The 14,462-nt window shown below is 34.1% G+C and overlaps 4 protein-coding genes across 4 annotated transcripts; 3 read left to right on the plus strand and 1 right to left on the minus strand.

Moving 5' to 3' along the window:
• Positions 1-805: 805 nt before the first annotated feature.
• Positions 806-1,968, plus strand: LOC149736950 (calcium-responsive transcription factor-like). The gene is given in 4 exon segments (XM_089877179.1): positions 806-1,092; positions 1,184-1,385; positions 1,388-1,498; positions 1,648-1,968. Coding segments are annotated over 4 exon segments (786 nt in total). The 5' UTR covers positions 806-810; the 3' UTR covers positions 1,839-1,968.
• A 1,031-nt stretch (positions 1,969-2,999) lies between these two features.
• On the plus strand, positions 3,000-9,165 carry LOC149736951 (glutamine-dependent NAD(+) synthetase-like). Its single transcript, XM_089877165.1, has 13 exons — positions 3,000-3,316; positions 3,660-3,815; positions 4,266-4,359; positions 4,673-4,853; positions 5,108-5,317; positions 5,469-5,757; positions 6,119-6,266; positions 6,567-6,759; positions 7,038-7,154; positions 7,398-7,555; positions 7,905-8,056; positions 8,265-8,425; positions 8,536-9,165. The coding sequence occupies exons 1-13, from the start codon at positions 3,113-3,115 to the stop codon at positions 8,576-8,578; spliced, it is 2,106 nt and encodes a 701-aa protein (XP_089733291.1). The 5' UTR covers positions 3,000-3,112; the 3' UTR covers positions 8,579-9,165.
• Positions 9,166-9,247: 82 nt separating this feature from the next.
• On the minus strand, positions 9,248-10,657 carry LOC149736952 (exosome complex component MTR3-like). The gene is made up of 2 exons (XM_089877175.1): positions 10,400-10,657; positions 9,248-10,287 (listed from the first exon to the last, which is right to left on the minus strand). The coding sequence occupies exon 2, from the start codon at positions 10,259-10,261 to the stop codon at positions 9,431-9,433; it is 831 nt and encodes a 276-aa protein (XP_089733301.1). The 5' UTR covers positions 10,262-10,287; positions 10,400-10,657; the 3' UTR covers positions 9,248-9,430.
• Positions 10,658-11,231: 574 nt separating this feature from the next.
• On the plus strand, positions 11,232-14,213 carry LOC149736953 (uncharacterized). The gene is made up of 3 exons (XM_089877164.1): positions 11,232-11,554; positions 11,747-11,960; positions 12,130-14,213. Exons 1-3 carry the CDS (start codon positions 11,255-11,257, stop codon positions 13,770-13,772), a joined length of 2,157 nt encoding a protein of 718 aa, XP_089733290.1. The 5' UTR covers positions 11,232-11,254; the 3' UTR covers positions 13,773-14,213.
• The last annotated feature ends 249 nt before the right edge of the window (positions 14,214-14,462 follow it).

The raw sequence follows: 14,462 nt of genomic DNA on the forward strand, positions 1-14,462 counted from the left end.
AAAAGCGAAATAGTTAATTTATAACTGATATACATTTACTTTGCAAAACAAGAATTGTTCAACCCATGACTCATTTTCTGAAAATGTAAGTGCTGCACTAAAACTTTTTATAGTTGTTAGTCATTTAGGGCTAGGTGCAGTGGTTTATGCTTCTGCCTTTTAGCCCAGAAAATACAAATTGTAAGCTAAGAAATGTTAATGCATACCTTGCAGAAAAAACCATAAGTTTGTGTTTTCTGTTATTTTATAATTCGATTCCCAATTGACTATATGGTAATTTGCCGGCACAGGAATAGTTTAGGTCATTTATCCAACTATATATAAAGCCACGTTTCCATTTATGTTATACAGGGAAGGTAAAGATACTTCTTTATCAACTCAATTTCTAAAGAACCAAACTGTGGTGGAAACAACATCAGATAAAAACAAAGCTGGTCAATTCGTTAAGTTTAACACTTTGCAAGAAGCTACAACAGCTATTCAAAATGTTGAAACGGACACCTTGACCAAATTTATTTTCTTGAGAAGAAAAAAAAATGGTATGTTAGTAAATTTGTAAATTATTTGTACATATATATCTCACATAATCCTGAAATATATATTTTTATTATTAGATTTAAGAAAAAGTAAAGTTCAATGGGATGCGCAAGAAAACATCCCATTTGTTGTTAAATCGTTCACAAAATACGAATGTCAACATGGCAAAGATAGAAATAAAACAAAGAATTTAAAAAGACAAAACCAGTTTAAGGGTCCAGCTGACCACATGTACGAGAAAAAAAATACCTTTGCGTGCAAGGATCAAAGAAAATGAATTGCACTGCATGTTTAAGTATTGGGGAGATTCTTACTTTCCCACATTATAAGGTAACTCAAGACAGCTTTTACACTACGTTGATGAGTGTAGCAAATCAAAGATGTTTTACATATCTTATGTTTGTTTTAAAGGTTAAAACAGAAGAAAAATGGAAAAAACAGAAAACATCACAACATTTGAAGACAGTCGGTTTTTCATCTGTAAAAAACAGTGTTAGTTGTTTTATTGTACTGTTTCCCTCTATCAATGATCACAGTGGACATCCTGTTGGAGAGGTAAAGTAGCTAACTTTTTTGTATTTGCCCTGCAAATTTATTATGATTTACCAAAAATGCAAAAATTTGATATGATTTACCAAAAATGCAGGCTGCAGGCATCCAACAACGAGTGGATAGCAGAGTGATTGACAAAGTCGGAGAATTAATCGATGACCGTGTTTGCTCCGTTATGGAAATACAACGTCATTTAAAAGTATTTGTGGGCAAAGAACTGTTCAAGAATACATTGCCTCCAGCATCAAGTAACAGAAGGTTTTTTCCGACAAAAAAAGACATTACCAATCACTATTATTACCAATCGCTCTTGTGATTCTAAAGTCTTGGACACCTGGCTGGAACCCAAAGTTTTTCATGACCGACAAATGTGAAGCTGAAATAAATGCTGTTGAAAGTAGTTTTCAAGGTATCTTACTAAATTTTATTTTTATTGTTCTTTTTTTTAAATATCAGTATTGCTGGGGGAGAAGTTAATCTAGTTTAAAGACTTAAACATTCGAAATATGACTGCATGTATTTTTATTCACCAAAGTTAATGTAACACTTTTACACCAGATTGTAAAGTGCTTCTATGTGACTTCCATCGTGAACAAGCATGGGAAAGATGGGTCAAGAAAACAGATAATGGTGTTGGAGACAGAAAAAAGGCAGTTTTATCTGGTTTGAGAGCAGTAGCGAAGGCAGAAAATTTTGTTGAGCTCAAAAGTGCTCTAGATTCGCTTACAAACAGTGAAGCTTATATGTAATGTCAAAATCACCTCACTGTATTCAGTTAATGTGTTTTCTCTGTTTTGTGTTTCTTTTGAGTTCTTTCACGTGTTTCTGCTGATTGTTTTTTCTCACATTCCTTCTCCCGTAATTGCCGGCGTATATTGTGTCACGTGAGCGGCTGCAGGCATGCCGAGGCGCGGCCGCTTGAAAAAGCGAGAACGTGGCCAGTTCTCTCTCGGGTTTCTTACCGTTTACAACTGTTTTTAGATGCTCTGTATGCTGACTTTCCGTTGCTTCTTTAGCAAGTTTTATATTTCGTTGTAGCTTCAGCAAGTTTTATACGTGTACAACCATAGCTTTTATCGCCTTCAATTAAAACGCATATTGTATATTCAGTGGGATTGTGAGTAGGTGAGTAATTTCTTGTGAGTAATTTCTGCACAACACATCACCCCACACAAGTAAAATGTTATTTTGTTCACAACACATAACCCCACACAAGTAAAATGTTAATTTTTGCACAACACATAACCCCACACAAGTAAAATGTTAATTTTTGCACAACACATAACCCCACACAAGTAAAATGTTAATTTCTGCACAACACATAACCCCACACAAGTAAAATGTTAATTTCTGCACAACACATCACCCCACACAAGTAAAATGTTATTTTGTTCACAACACATAACCCCACACAAGTAAAATGTTAATTTTTGCACAACACATAACCCCACACAAGTAAAATGTTAATTTTTGCACAACACATAACCCCACACAAGTAAAATGTTAATTTTTGCACAACACATAACCCCACACCAGTAAAATTTTAATTTTTCACAACACATAACCCCACACAAGTAAAATGTTAATTTTTGCACAACACATAACCCCACACAAGTAAAATGTTAATTTTTTCACAACACATAACCCCACACAAGTAAAATGTTAATTTTTGCACAACACGTACCCTCACACAAGTAAAATGTTACTTATTGTAAAAACCAACTCCTCCTGTAATACGAACGTATTCTAAACTTTCTGCAACACATTTTTGCAGAAGGCATGCGAGCGACAATTAAAATAAGTGGCGAAATGACTTGTACCGGATTTGGCGTACTGGGTTAAAGTGGGAACCCCAATTATAAAGTTGTTGTGTAAGTTCCGTCTTTCTAAAGGTTCTGTATTTCTACAGTGTATGCATAAATACGCGACAAATGTCTGCTATGTGTGAACCAAGGTTTATTAATTTGGCACTTTTTGCCAGACATTGTTATATTTTATAAAATACAGTTAAAATAGAGTGAAAATGGTGCGAAAAGTGAATCTTGCTGTTACCTCACTCAATCAGTGGTCAATGGATTTTAGTGGCAATTGTGAACGAATTAAGCAAAGTATTAGAAGATGTTTCGAGATGGGTGCTTCTTATAGACTTGGATCTGAACTGGAGGTTTCTGGATATGGATGTGAAGACCATTTTTATGAAAACGATACTGTTCAACATTCCTGGGAAGTAAGTAGATATGGAAAGTTAAAATCTCATTCTAAGTGCTTGTAAACAAGCTATTCATCAGAGCATATTGTAATTCTTGTATAAACTGTGGTCAATTTGTCCATCATTGTAATAATACCAGGTGAAAGTTTCCACAGTTTGCAACTGTATGTCTGCAACCAACTAACATACTGATATATTATATAAAATAAAAACCATTGGGAAAATAACTTAAAGAAACTATTTTCCACTGAAGAGTAACTGTTTGTTATGTATTGACGTATTATAGTGAAGAAACAACTATTTTTTAGGCTATTGTTATATTATAACCATACCATATATTATTTCACAATTTATAATAAAGGTGTTAGCTGAACTTCTTGCAATGGATGAAGCCAAGACAATGATATGTGATGTAGGAATGCCAATTATTCATAAAACTGTTCGTTACAATTGTCGAGTGATCTTCCTACACAAACAAATTGTTTTGATTCGCCCTAAACTTGTATGTTGTAACGAGGTAAGCTGTAATAGAAATAATAAACATTGCGTTTATAATAATACCGGCTTAAAAATGAATGAGCAAACTGAATCAGCGAAAAGCATTGGAAAATAAATAAAAATGACAATATGTATTACCAATATAAATATAAGAAAAGATTTTAGATAGATGTTGTTATATTTAGTTTGAAATACAGTATTTACACACAAAAAAACTTCAAAAACAACCTGCAAGCAAAATAACAAATCATGTGCTTATAATTAAATAGAATTAGAAACGAATGGGCAAACTGAATCAGCTATTTGAGTGGAAATATAAATGAAAATGGCAATGTGTATAAGAAAAAGGGTACAATTTGGTAAAATGCTCATGCCTTGGAATTTGATACCTGTGTGGCTGTCTGTTATATACAGTCTTATCTTTTAATCTTATTCTAAATGTCATTTCAATAAAGTTTCCCTTTTACAGGGCAACTTTCGTGAACTACGTTGGTTTGTTCCCTGGTTGAAAAGAAAACAGATTGATGATTTCGTTCTCCCAGATTTTATTCAGGAAATTACTGGTTAGTTTATTTATAATAAGTTATTTGTTTTGTTGGTGTTACAGGTATTTCTTATGATGTAAGTTGTAACGTCACTGTTCGTGTACAATTCATGCTCCAGGTCGCATTTCTATTAAAAAAAAACCATTGTGTTGTTAATGTTATCAGAATGTACAAGAATATAGGTAGAAGTCAGGTTGTAATACATAAAGTAAATTTGAAATATCCAGGTAAATCTATTGCATATTTTCATTGTTAATTTGTGTCCAAAACATTAACCAAACCCTAACAGAATTTGTTCAAACACTAACTGAATTAAAAAAATCTCCAAAAGGCCAGAAAACTGTTCCAATTGGAGATGCAGTGATCCAGACAAAGGACACCTGCATTGGTAGTGAAGTGTGTGAGGAGATGTTCACACTTGAGACTTCACATTGCCTGCAAGCAATGGACGGAGTGGAAATTTTTACAAATGGCAGCGGAAGTCATTTTAACTTAAGAAAAAGTCAACGCAGGTTCGTTATTTTATAAATGAATTTTGTAAACCACAAACTGTATGAATAATTTCCATTGTTGCTCTTTTTCCTGTTAAACCTTTGTACAGTCGTATTAAAAATTAACCGCTATTTTTGCCAATTTACAAGTTTACTGTTGGAGAAATGCGGTTGCAATAGCATACCTTACTTACAAATTTGTTCCTGTGTAATTAAAACGGTAAATTTCATTGGTTGCTGGTATGACTTTCTCATTTATTTAACTTTGCCAATAGATGGAAATTCGCAAGTTCAGCTTGTTTGCGAGCTGGTGGTGTTTACATGTTATCCAACCAAGTTGGTTGTGATGGTGGTCGCTTGTATTATGATGGAGCTTCATTGATTGGTTTGAATGGTGAACTACTCACTCTGGGTTCTCAGTTTAGTTTCGATGATGTCAATGTAACCATGGCAACTGTGGATCTGGATGATGTGACATCATACAGGTAATTGTGATGTAACGAAAGAAATAAGTTCTAGGCGAAAAATTAAATAAAAAAACTTCGACAAGTTTATGCACAATTTAAAATTTAAAAAAAAGGGGAAAGCTTATGCATTATCACAATTAAAATACCTAAATTATATCTTCATTTTTAGGTGTGGCATTTCTAGCAATAGTATATCATCCAGTATGGCTACCACAATATACCCACGTGTCTCGTTGAGTGAATTTTCCCTCTCTGTCACCCCTTGTGACTCAATGTTACCCTTGAGCCCCGTCATTCCATGGAAATCTTATAAACCTGAAGAAGAGATATCTATGGCAGGTGCGGGGTGGTTGTGGGATTATTTACGACGAAGTGGACAATCAGGTTTCTTCCTTCCATTAAGTGGTGGTGTTGACAGTTCTTCTGTTGCATGCATTGTATTTTCAATGTGCTCCAGGGTGAGTAAGTATTAAATATGCATTCTGTAATTATTGTCGCACAGTAAATATTGCGTGGCACAGAAACTCAGAATTATAACATAAATGTCTTACTTCTTACACCTCATACCTAATACATGCTTGCACAAGTAACTTTTAGTTAATAATGTTTTATGTATGTCTTACAATTTTAAGAACTTTTAGTAACCACTGGGTTACAGCAACTTCTGTATCTTGCCCAAATACGCACTCAGCCACAATGGTAGCAGCATAGTGTATTAAGCCAAGTATTCTTTAGTTACAAAATGAATGTTCTAACTTCTAACCACTATGGCGCTGGTAGTTCTCTTACCAGAAGTGATAAATGTTTTTCATTTTTTAGGTATATGATGAAATTGAAAGTGGTAACAATCAGGTTATTTGTGATGTAAGAAAGGTCGTAAATGATGAATCTTTCATTGTGACATCACCAGAGCAGCTTTGTAACAAAATATTAACAACTTGTTACATGGCCAGTGAAAATTCATCAGGTAACAAACAAAAACATTTAATTTAAAATGATGCTTGTAAGTGAAATAAGTAACTACTGTATTTAGTAAGTGCTTTAAATCTATTTATAAATGTGGATTTTTACTCTCCATTTATATTTTATTCTGTATGGGTGAGGTCCTTGTTAAAAACCTGTGATTTAGGTTTAGGCCAGATTTGGGCCATTGCTCTATTAATGTAAATTTTCAAAGTAAAAATGATTCTGCATTTAAAGTTATAGTATCAAAACACAAAAAATAGGAATAATTAGGAGACAGAGTTATCACTTCTTACAAATGCAGTCGTGACACGGCAGCGGTCAGCTAGCCTTGCCACCCGAATCAATTCTAACCACATGAATATCAACATTGACGGAGTCGTGCACGCTGTGCTAATGGTGTTCACTGCGGCGACCGGGTTCATACCAAGGTTCAAGGCACGAGACGGTAGCATTCGTGAAAATCTTGCATTGCAGAACATACAAGCCAGATCCAGGTACTTTATTTATTATGGAAGTAGATTTATAAAAAGTATCTGTAGTAGTTTTTAAACATTTTTTATTCTGCCCTAGTGATATCAATTATCATATTGTACCCTTACCGGAATAAACAGAAAAATGTTTGAATTATAACAGCAATATAATAAGAATGGCAGGCTAAAATTAAACACTTACTACTTAAAAGGCTTCACTAAGTTCATTAAAACAGTCTACGTCTGCAGTAACATAACTCTATATAACAGAGTTTTGACTGTTGTACATAACTTCATTGCAGGATGGTCCTTGCTTACTTATTTGCCCAGCTTATGCAGTGGGTAAGAGGCAACCCTGGTGGCTTGTTGGTGTTGGGGTCTTCTAATGTGGATGAGAGCTTGAGGGGTTATTATACAAAGTAAGTGAATTATATTTTCAGAGGTAAATATTTTAATATTTACCCGTGAGTTTTGTTTCTTGGGTTTCATGCTTTTTAGGTTTGTAGCCAAACAAGGCTGAAATAACCAAAAATCTTTACAAAACTTTAAAGAGTTGCTTTTGTACTTTATACCTGGTGTGTAATGAGTTAGAAGCCCCAGACCTATACCATATATATATATGGGTGATTATTTCCTAAAAATCATGAATTATTACATCATAGATACGATTGTTCGAGTGCTGACCTCAATCCAATTGGTGGAATAAGTAAAACTGATCTTCGTTCTTTCATCGTTTACTTCAGTGATAAATATAATGTTCCTGAGATCAAAGAAATAGTGGAGGCCACACCCACTGCTGAACTTGAACCTTTAGAACAAGGTTGGTTCTGTTGTTGTATGTGGGAAAGCTGGATGGTTGATATTACCTATGAGTTGTCTAAATTGTCAGACATAGCCCCCAAAATAATAACCCAAAATATTACCTAGGTGTTAACCTGTAAGCAGGCATGAGTTGTGTGAAAAGATTATCTCTGTTATATTACTACACATGGTCGAGTTACTGAAATATTGCAGTGTGTTGATAATCAGATGTGACTTTATTTGATTCAGTAACCCAGTGGTATCGCTTACCACTTTGCCGTGGTGCTGGACAAGAAATGGCAGTTGGAATGGTTTAAAGTTAAACTATACATATTGATACTAAATGTCATTTTACTGATAATTCCAAGGTAAAATAGCACAAACAGACGAGGCAGACATGGGAATGACCTACGATGAGCTTTCTACCTTTGGAAAACTTCGTAAAATCTCAATGTGTGGTCCATACTCAATGTTTATGAAGCTTGTAACATTGTGGAAGGATAAATGTACTCCATCACAGGTTTAATTTAAAAGTTGGAATACATTTTACTGTTATTCGTTTTAATACTTAATTTACTGTTATTCGTTTTAATACTTAATTAATTTTTGCATTAGCAACATCTGTAGATTTAGTCTTTTCAAACTTTATGTTTAAGCTTAGCTGTACATAGTCAAGCTTTGAGAGTGGCCCACAAAAATGGCTGGACCATAATTCAATAATTGTCCAGGTGGCTGAAAAGGTGAAACATTTCTTTGTGACAAATTCAATTAACCGCCATAAGATGACAACCCTCACTCCTTCTATGCATGCTGAGAATTACAGCCCTGATGACAATAGGTTTGACCTTCGACCTTTTCTATACAACGCCAAGTGGCCCTGGCAGTTCAGGTTTGAAGAATGTGGTTTTATAGTTCTAGTACAAATTTAAAAATACATTGACCTTTTCCATGAAGGCCAAATTCGTAAATTCTAATTTACCACTGTTTTTATTTTTTTAGAAAAATTGATGATGTCGCACAAACCATGGAATCTAAAGTTTAAAACTAAGTTGTGTTCAAATTAATAAATACCACTGTAGGTTATTTTTACTAAAGTGTATTCCTCAGTTGTTATCAACCTTTTTTATTAATTATTGGTGTTGAAACTATATTTAGGATACAGAATACCTTTAAATCAGATATTAGCAATTTTGTTTTTCACTTGCCCGTTTTTTAGGCTTGACAGGCACTTAGTATGAAGCTCAGTTCTAGTTTAGAATTCTGAGCTACTGTTTTTATTTGAAAATATGGTGGTCCAAAAAACTTTACGTAGTGCTTACACCTGAGATAATCTATTATAAATTAGTGAGTAATGGTAAGTATGGCTTAAAACAATTGTGTTATATTAATAATATTAATGTTTTCCTTATTCTTTTGTATGAAGGTAGTTGTTATCGCTACATAGATATGCAGAAATGTTAATGTCTTTATACTATTAAAGTGTCTTTTTTATAAGTCTTAATAATATAGTAAAAAATTCACCTATAAAATAAATCAAATTTGTTTGTCTTGTGCAACAGTTAACTAGAAATATAATATAAACCAATTTATAATAAAGGAGCATCATATGCAACTGACATTCCTAGTAAAGTGTGGTTTATAGTTTGGTTGTATTGCGTTGTTTCATAGCTAACTCTTGAACATTTACTGAATATATTTGGCTAAAGACAACTTTTCTGATGTTGCTGTTGTATGTTATAAAAAGTGTATTTTGTGTGATATCTATGATTGCCAATTACAAAATCTGAAGTTGGTAAAATAGCACCAGACCTTGTTGTATTTGGATGGCCCTGGTTGAAAGCATGATTAGCCACCATATTGTATTTAAGCTGCATGTTTAAATCAACATAATAATTTAATGTGAATTATTTTGATTGCTTTTTTTGAGTGAATTTACCAAACATTTTCTAACAATGGAGTGAAGATTTTGTGCTGAATATCTGCAAGACCTGATTGCTTCTTGCAAGACATTGCATTCAAGATGTCCTGATGATACAACAGATGACACTTGGTTGATTGATGGCAGCAAAGCAACCATTACCATTCCTTGGTTGAGATCATTCGACTTTTCCAAGTTTAAAGGTGAAAATTCTTCACTGGATGTTGGGTCAATTATGAACGTATCTTGCCCAGCAATTCGTATTGATGAAGCAGTGATGACATCATACATTTCTATCCCAGCATCAATAAGGGCAACAGATGCTGCTGTAATTGCGGCTGGCATCACTGAACCATCATCCTCTAGTACTATAACATAAACGTCTATTTGAGATTTAGGATAACGTTGGAGACAGACACCTGATGATATTGCTTCGAGTAAAATGTCTGATTTTTCCACATCAGAAGCTCCTGGAATGTGATCTCCATGTTTTGGGCTCGAATATGGCGCGTATTTCAACTCACATTTTAACTTCCCCTTATTGATTTGAAATTCTTCTCTCATTTCAATGTCTTTTGGTCCATAAACCGAGCAAATCACTTTTGTTTTGTTCATTTCAAAATAAGCTGACCCTTTGGCTTGTGTAATAACTCCGCACTGCAGGAAAACACCCCTAGGTTGTGTGACGTATCTCCCATCAGCTCTCTTCTCCTCATCATCAAGTAAACTCAACTTCTCAATCTCTGTGAACAGTTTCGCATTATAACTGATGTCTGGAGCTGGCAATCGACGGGAATCCGTTGGCATTGTCAGCTACAGTGAAGACAAGCACCCTGCATGTAAGAAATCTATGTGGATATGTATTTAAGCGTTTATAATATGGTAGCTGTTATACTACGCAAAGTAATTAGTGTTATCGATTAGCAAACATTATCTGTAACTTACCTTAATGTAACTTGTATTGGTATTTGTTTTGAAACTTACTTAACAGACCCCCACGTGTTTCTTTACCAGGCCGATCTATATGTCTTGCACGGCAGTTCTATATTTTTGGAATTGATTTAATATTTCGTTAAAAATATTTTATTATGCGTATATTTAACAGCGCAGTGTCTAGTATGTTTCTTTAAGGCAGAGAAACACGCTCTAAATTCAACGACGATTGGGATCTACTCTGTTATTGATTGGGACCATGATTGGGCAAACTTACTTTGGTTTTAAATACTTTGGTTTTAGTGTTGCCAAAAGTTTTATTCCAAAACATTAAATTATAATACGTACTTTACAATCAGCAAAGAGCATTTTGAAATTTGTTTTTTTAATTTTTATTAATACTTACATACAGAAATATACGCGTCAAAATAACGTTTAATTTATAATATTTAAAATCAACACGGAATCACTGTCCTTTTACACGCTTGATTAGGCAAATGACGTCACCTCAAATGCGGTCTATGATTGGATAAAATGTTTGGAGCGAAATTTGCTTCTTAATGTGTGTAAATATTTTTAGTTATTATGGTTTATTTATAGTGTTACTGTAATTATTTTGGCAATTGCTAACGAAAAAAACGTACTGTCGGTTTTAATACCGCGCGAGAATTAAAAATATATTTTTTATGGTATTGGTATAAACTAACACTGTAGTTCGTAGTTGCACTTAGAACTTATTTAATTTATGTTATTTAGTATAACAAACTACTTGTTATATGTATGCAGATTTGCACATAGTTTTTTTGTTGATTTGTATCGAATATTTTTATTATTATTAATTAATAATTATCTATCCATTTGACAGAAATGAATAGTGTTTCAATGGACAGTATACAGTTAGGATGTAGCGCATCAGTTTATGGAGGGGAATCACATATTGGAACTAATTATGACATTCCAAAACGAAGCTCCGTTGATTCTATTTTTGAAAGTTCCCAGTCTTCTATCGCATCACAATTATCATCATTGTCAACAAAGAACCATCAGCGACGAATAATTGTCGAAAATTGGAAGATTGTTCCTGTCCTTGGTTTAAGTGAAGTGAGAATCGTTGGTGTTCGATGTAGTGACAAACAAGTAAAGAAAAGCTCTTTCATCAAATTAAGGGTAACCTGCTTTTATTGTATGCACTGCTTATTTTTATTTATAAACTGTTAGATACCAAATTTATTAATTTTGTATTGTGACTTATGTTTTGAGAAAGTACCTGTAAATATACAGTGTAGTACACTTTAAGGTGGTATTTACTTTTGATTAATCATATATTATCTTTGTCACCAACAAAGTTTGCAATTCCAGATGCATTCTCGCTGCTTGCTAACCAACAGTGGATCGTTGTATAATTTGGTTGGACCAATGCAGAAGTCACCAGACATTCCAGATAGTGTTTACAAAGCAATGATAAACGGATTTCCTGAAAACTGGAGAAGTGTTGTGAGGTCGTACCTTCATCAATTAAATCAAAACCAAAGTGATGAATCTTCATCTGAGAATGAAGTGGATCACATTGCAAGTAAATTTTGTTTATCTATCAACAATTTTATTTTTTAAATTTAAAGATTATATTAAGTTGTTTAAAACGCACACCTAAAATCAAAGATTTTGATATGATGTACAGATAAATATATATTAGGTTTTGTATTTTGTACATCTGTCAGTTTTTTATTGAGTTTTAATTTCAGATAACAGCCTAAACATCACACCACGAGTCAGGGTTGTCATGGAGACTCCATTGAGCAAAAAACGTCAGCCAGATTTTTTGGTCACACCAACTCCATGTAAAAAACCAAGATCAATTGCCGTAAAGAAGACACAGGATTTAATCATGCCTCTATCTTCTGTTCCGCAAGATATACTCGAAACTCCAGCTAATAAAAAGAAAAAACAAACTAGAAAACGTCAAGCAGCTCAACGAAAACCTGCCAAAAGATGTAAACTGAATAAATCAGTTTTGCCAAGCTGTCATGCAGATCTCTGCAGTGAATCTCCAAGTGGTTTGTTTCGAACACGCAGTGGACGTCATGTTTTTCCACCCTTGCAATCATGGACAGGCCAGCGATTGTCCACTGAGTGCAATGAAGATGGGGTTGAAGTTGTGAAGTTTCACCCAGGTAATGAATCGATACTTGCGCCAGATGTTCACTCACCTGTCACTGATGCTTTGAGGAAAACGGACATTATCCATCGTCAGTTTATCTTTAATCAGATGTGTGATAAGAAAGATTCGCTGCCACAGCAGAAAAACGGAAACCACTGTGTAAAGAAAATATTGGACACCCCTGTAGCGAAGAAGAAGCCTGTACAGAAAATCAAAAACATTTCTCCATTGAATACAGTTGAAAAAATAAGAAAAATAAGGCAAAAGAAGTGCAAGATTTTAGTTTCGCCTTTAAAATTAAGTGAAAATGAACAAGTACTCACTAAACCCGGATATTCACTTCGTATACAACAAAAAAGTATGAATAACCCTGTCACAAAGGAATCACTAAAGTTACTGAGTGAAAATGAAGAGCTACTTACCAAACCTGGTTATTCACTTCGTAAACGGGAAGAAAAGATTAAAAAGCCCGTCAAAAAGAAACAGCTAAAGTTGCAGCATAAAAATTCAGAGCCGTCAAATGAGGTTGTTGGTACCAGAAAGTCTAAACGAGCTAAAAATTCCAAAGTTGAAAAGAAGTGCTCACCAAAGAAGAGGAAAGCAAGAACTGTCAAACCTAAAAAAACTGATGTAGCTGTTTGCAAAAAGAAGAAAGAACCAGGTACTAAAAAGGAGAAAAGCAAAAATCAAGATGTTGCTTTAAAAAACACTGGTTCTAAAATTGAAACCCTTAAAATAACAGCTCAACGGGGTACATTAAAGCACCGAAAACAGGTTCAAGCAGTTGCCAATGAATTAAACTTCAACCAAAAAGGGCAGGATTTTTTCGCAGACGAAGCAGTGGTCAATGAAATGTTCGGGGAATCGAATGGTTTTCTGGATCAATCCCTTGGAACTCCTGCCAAAAATTTTCTTTATATTCCAGAAAATGTGAAAACGCCTCTCTGGTTTAAAACTCCCCAGGCACAAAAATATTCCTCCGTCTTCCCAGACACTCCAGATCACTTGAAATCCTCTCTTCCACGCCCAGCCGAATACCCGGATGCTGACAGAATGGTTTTGTGTATGAAGAAAGCGTTAAAGCATGGAAAGGGAAACGAAACCAAGAAACCAAAGCCAAGTAAGAACTTTAATCTTGATAAAGTCAACTTGAAAGAGCTTCTTTGTGGAGAACAGCAAGAGGATGTGGATTCCAGTGAGGAAGAGGACGTTTACTTTTCAGATTAATCATGGTGCAGTAAAAATCAAAATGATGTTAATATTTTTACCAACACTATTTTGAAACTTGTAGACCTTTGTAAAATAGTGTTATATTTCATCATTGGTTACAGTCGTACTATATTCCATTCAACTAAACTTTACCACTAAGCAAAACTAGCTGCTTCACTAAATGTTTGAAATAGTCATCAATTGTACACTGCTTTTTAAGCCGCTTATTTCTAGTCTTTTACCACATTTTACTCTTTTCTGTTGTATTTTTTTTTAGAATGTTGAACTAGTGTTTTCTCATCGTTATGTTATTTTTAAAGATGTTACCAATGATTTTAAGTTTATCACCCCAAGATTTTCAATTATAAAATAACCTTGTTAAAGAATTGGGAAACTGAAACCAAGCTACACAAATATGAATTTGTTTGTTATCCCTTTCATAAAGTTAAGAAGACTGTCTCTTTTGAATTTCTACTGTTTGAAAGCTATGAAAACAACACACTAAGCACACAAAAAAAAATAGCTCAATTATGCACTGGGTGCATACAGTCACTCCCATTTCAACAAGTTTGAAATCAAATGAGTAACCGTCAGTACGTTTTATTGCATAATTTTAGCATAACATGTACTCTAGCATAAATATTGTTATTTGGATCAGGAATAGGTGTTATTTTGTTACAAAGTAACTACTACAACTTGTGGGGTACC

The sequence above is a fragment of the Ciona robusta genome, chromosome 4 (genome assembly GCF_009617815.1).
Source record: "Ciona robusta chromosome 4, ASM961781v2".
Classification (NCBI taxonomy): Eukaryota; Metazoa; Chordata; class Ascidiacea; order Phlebobranchia; family Cionidae; genus Ciona; species Ciona robusta.

Coding starts and splice junctions, on each gene's coding strand:
- LOC149736951 (XM_089877165.1), top strand. CDS start 3,113: ATGGTGCGAAAAGTGAATCTTGCTGTTACCTCACTCAATCAGTGGTCA. Junction 4,360..4,672: donor TTTTATTCAGGAAATTACTG/GTTAGTTTATTT, acceptor AATCTCCAAAAG/GCCAGAAAACTGTTCCAATT. Junction 7,556..7,904: donor ACTTGAACCTTTAGAACAAG/GTTGGTTCTGTT, acceptor GATAATTCCAAG/GTAAAATAGCACAAACAGAC.
- LOC149736952 (XM_089877175.1), bottom strand. CDS start 10,261: ATGCCAACGGATTCCCGTCGATTGCCAGCTCCAGACATCAGTTATAAT.
- LOC149736953 (XM_089877164.1), top strand. CDS start 11,255: ATGAATAGTGTTTCAATGGACAGTATACAGTTAGGATGTAGCGCATCA. Junction 11,555..11,746: donor GCTCTTTCATCAAATTAAGG/GTAACCTGCTTT, acceptor TTGCAATTCCAG/ATGCATTCTCGCTGCTTGCT. Junction 11,961..12,129: donor TGAAGTGGATCACATTGCAA/GTAAATTTTGTT, acceptor TTTTAATTTCAG/ATAACAGCCTAAACATCACA.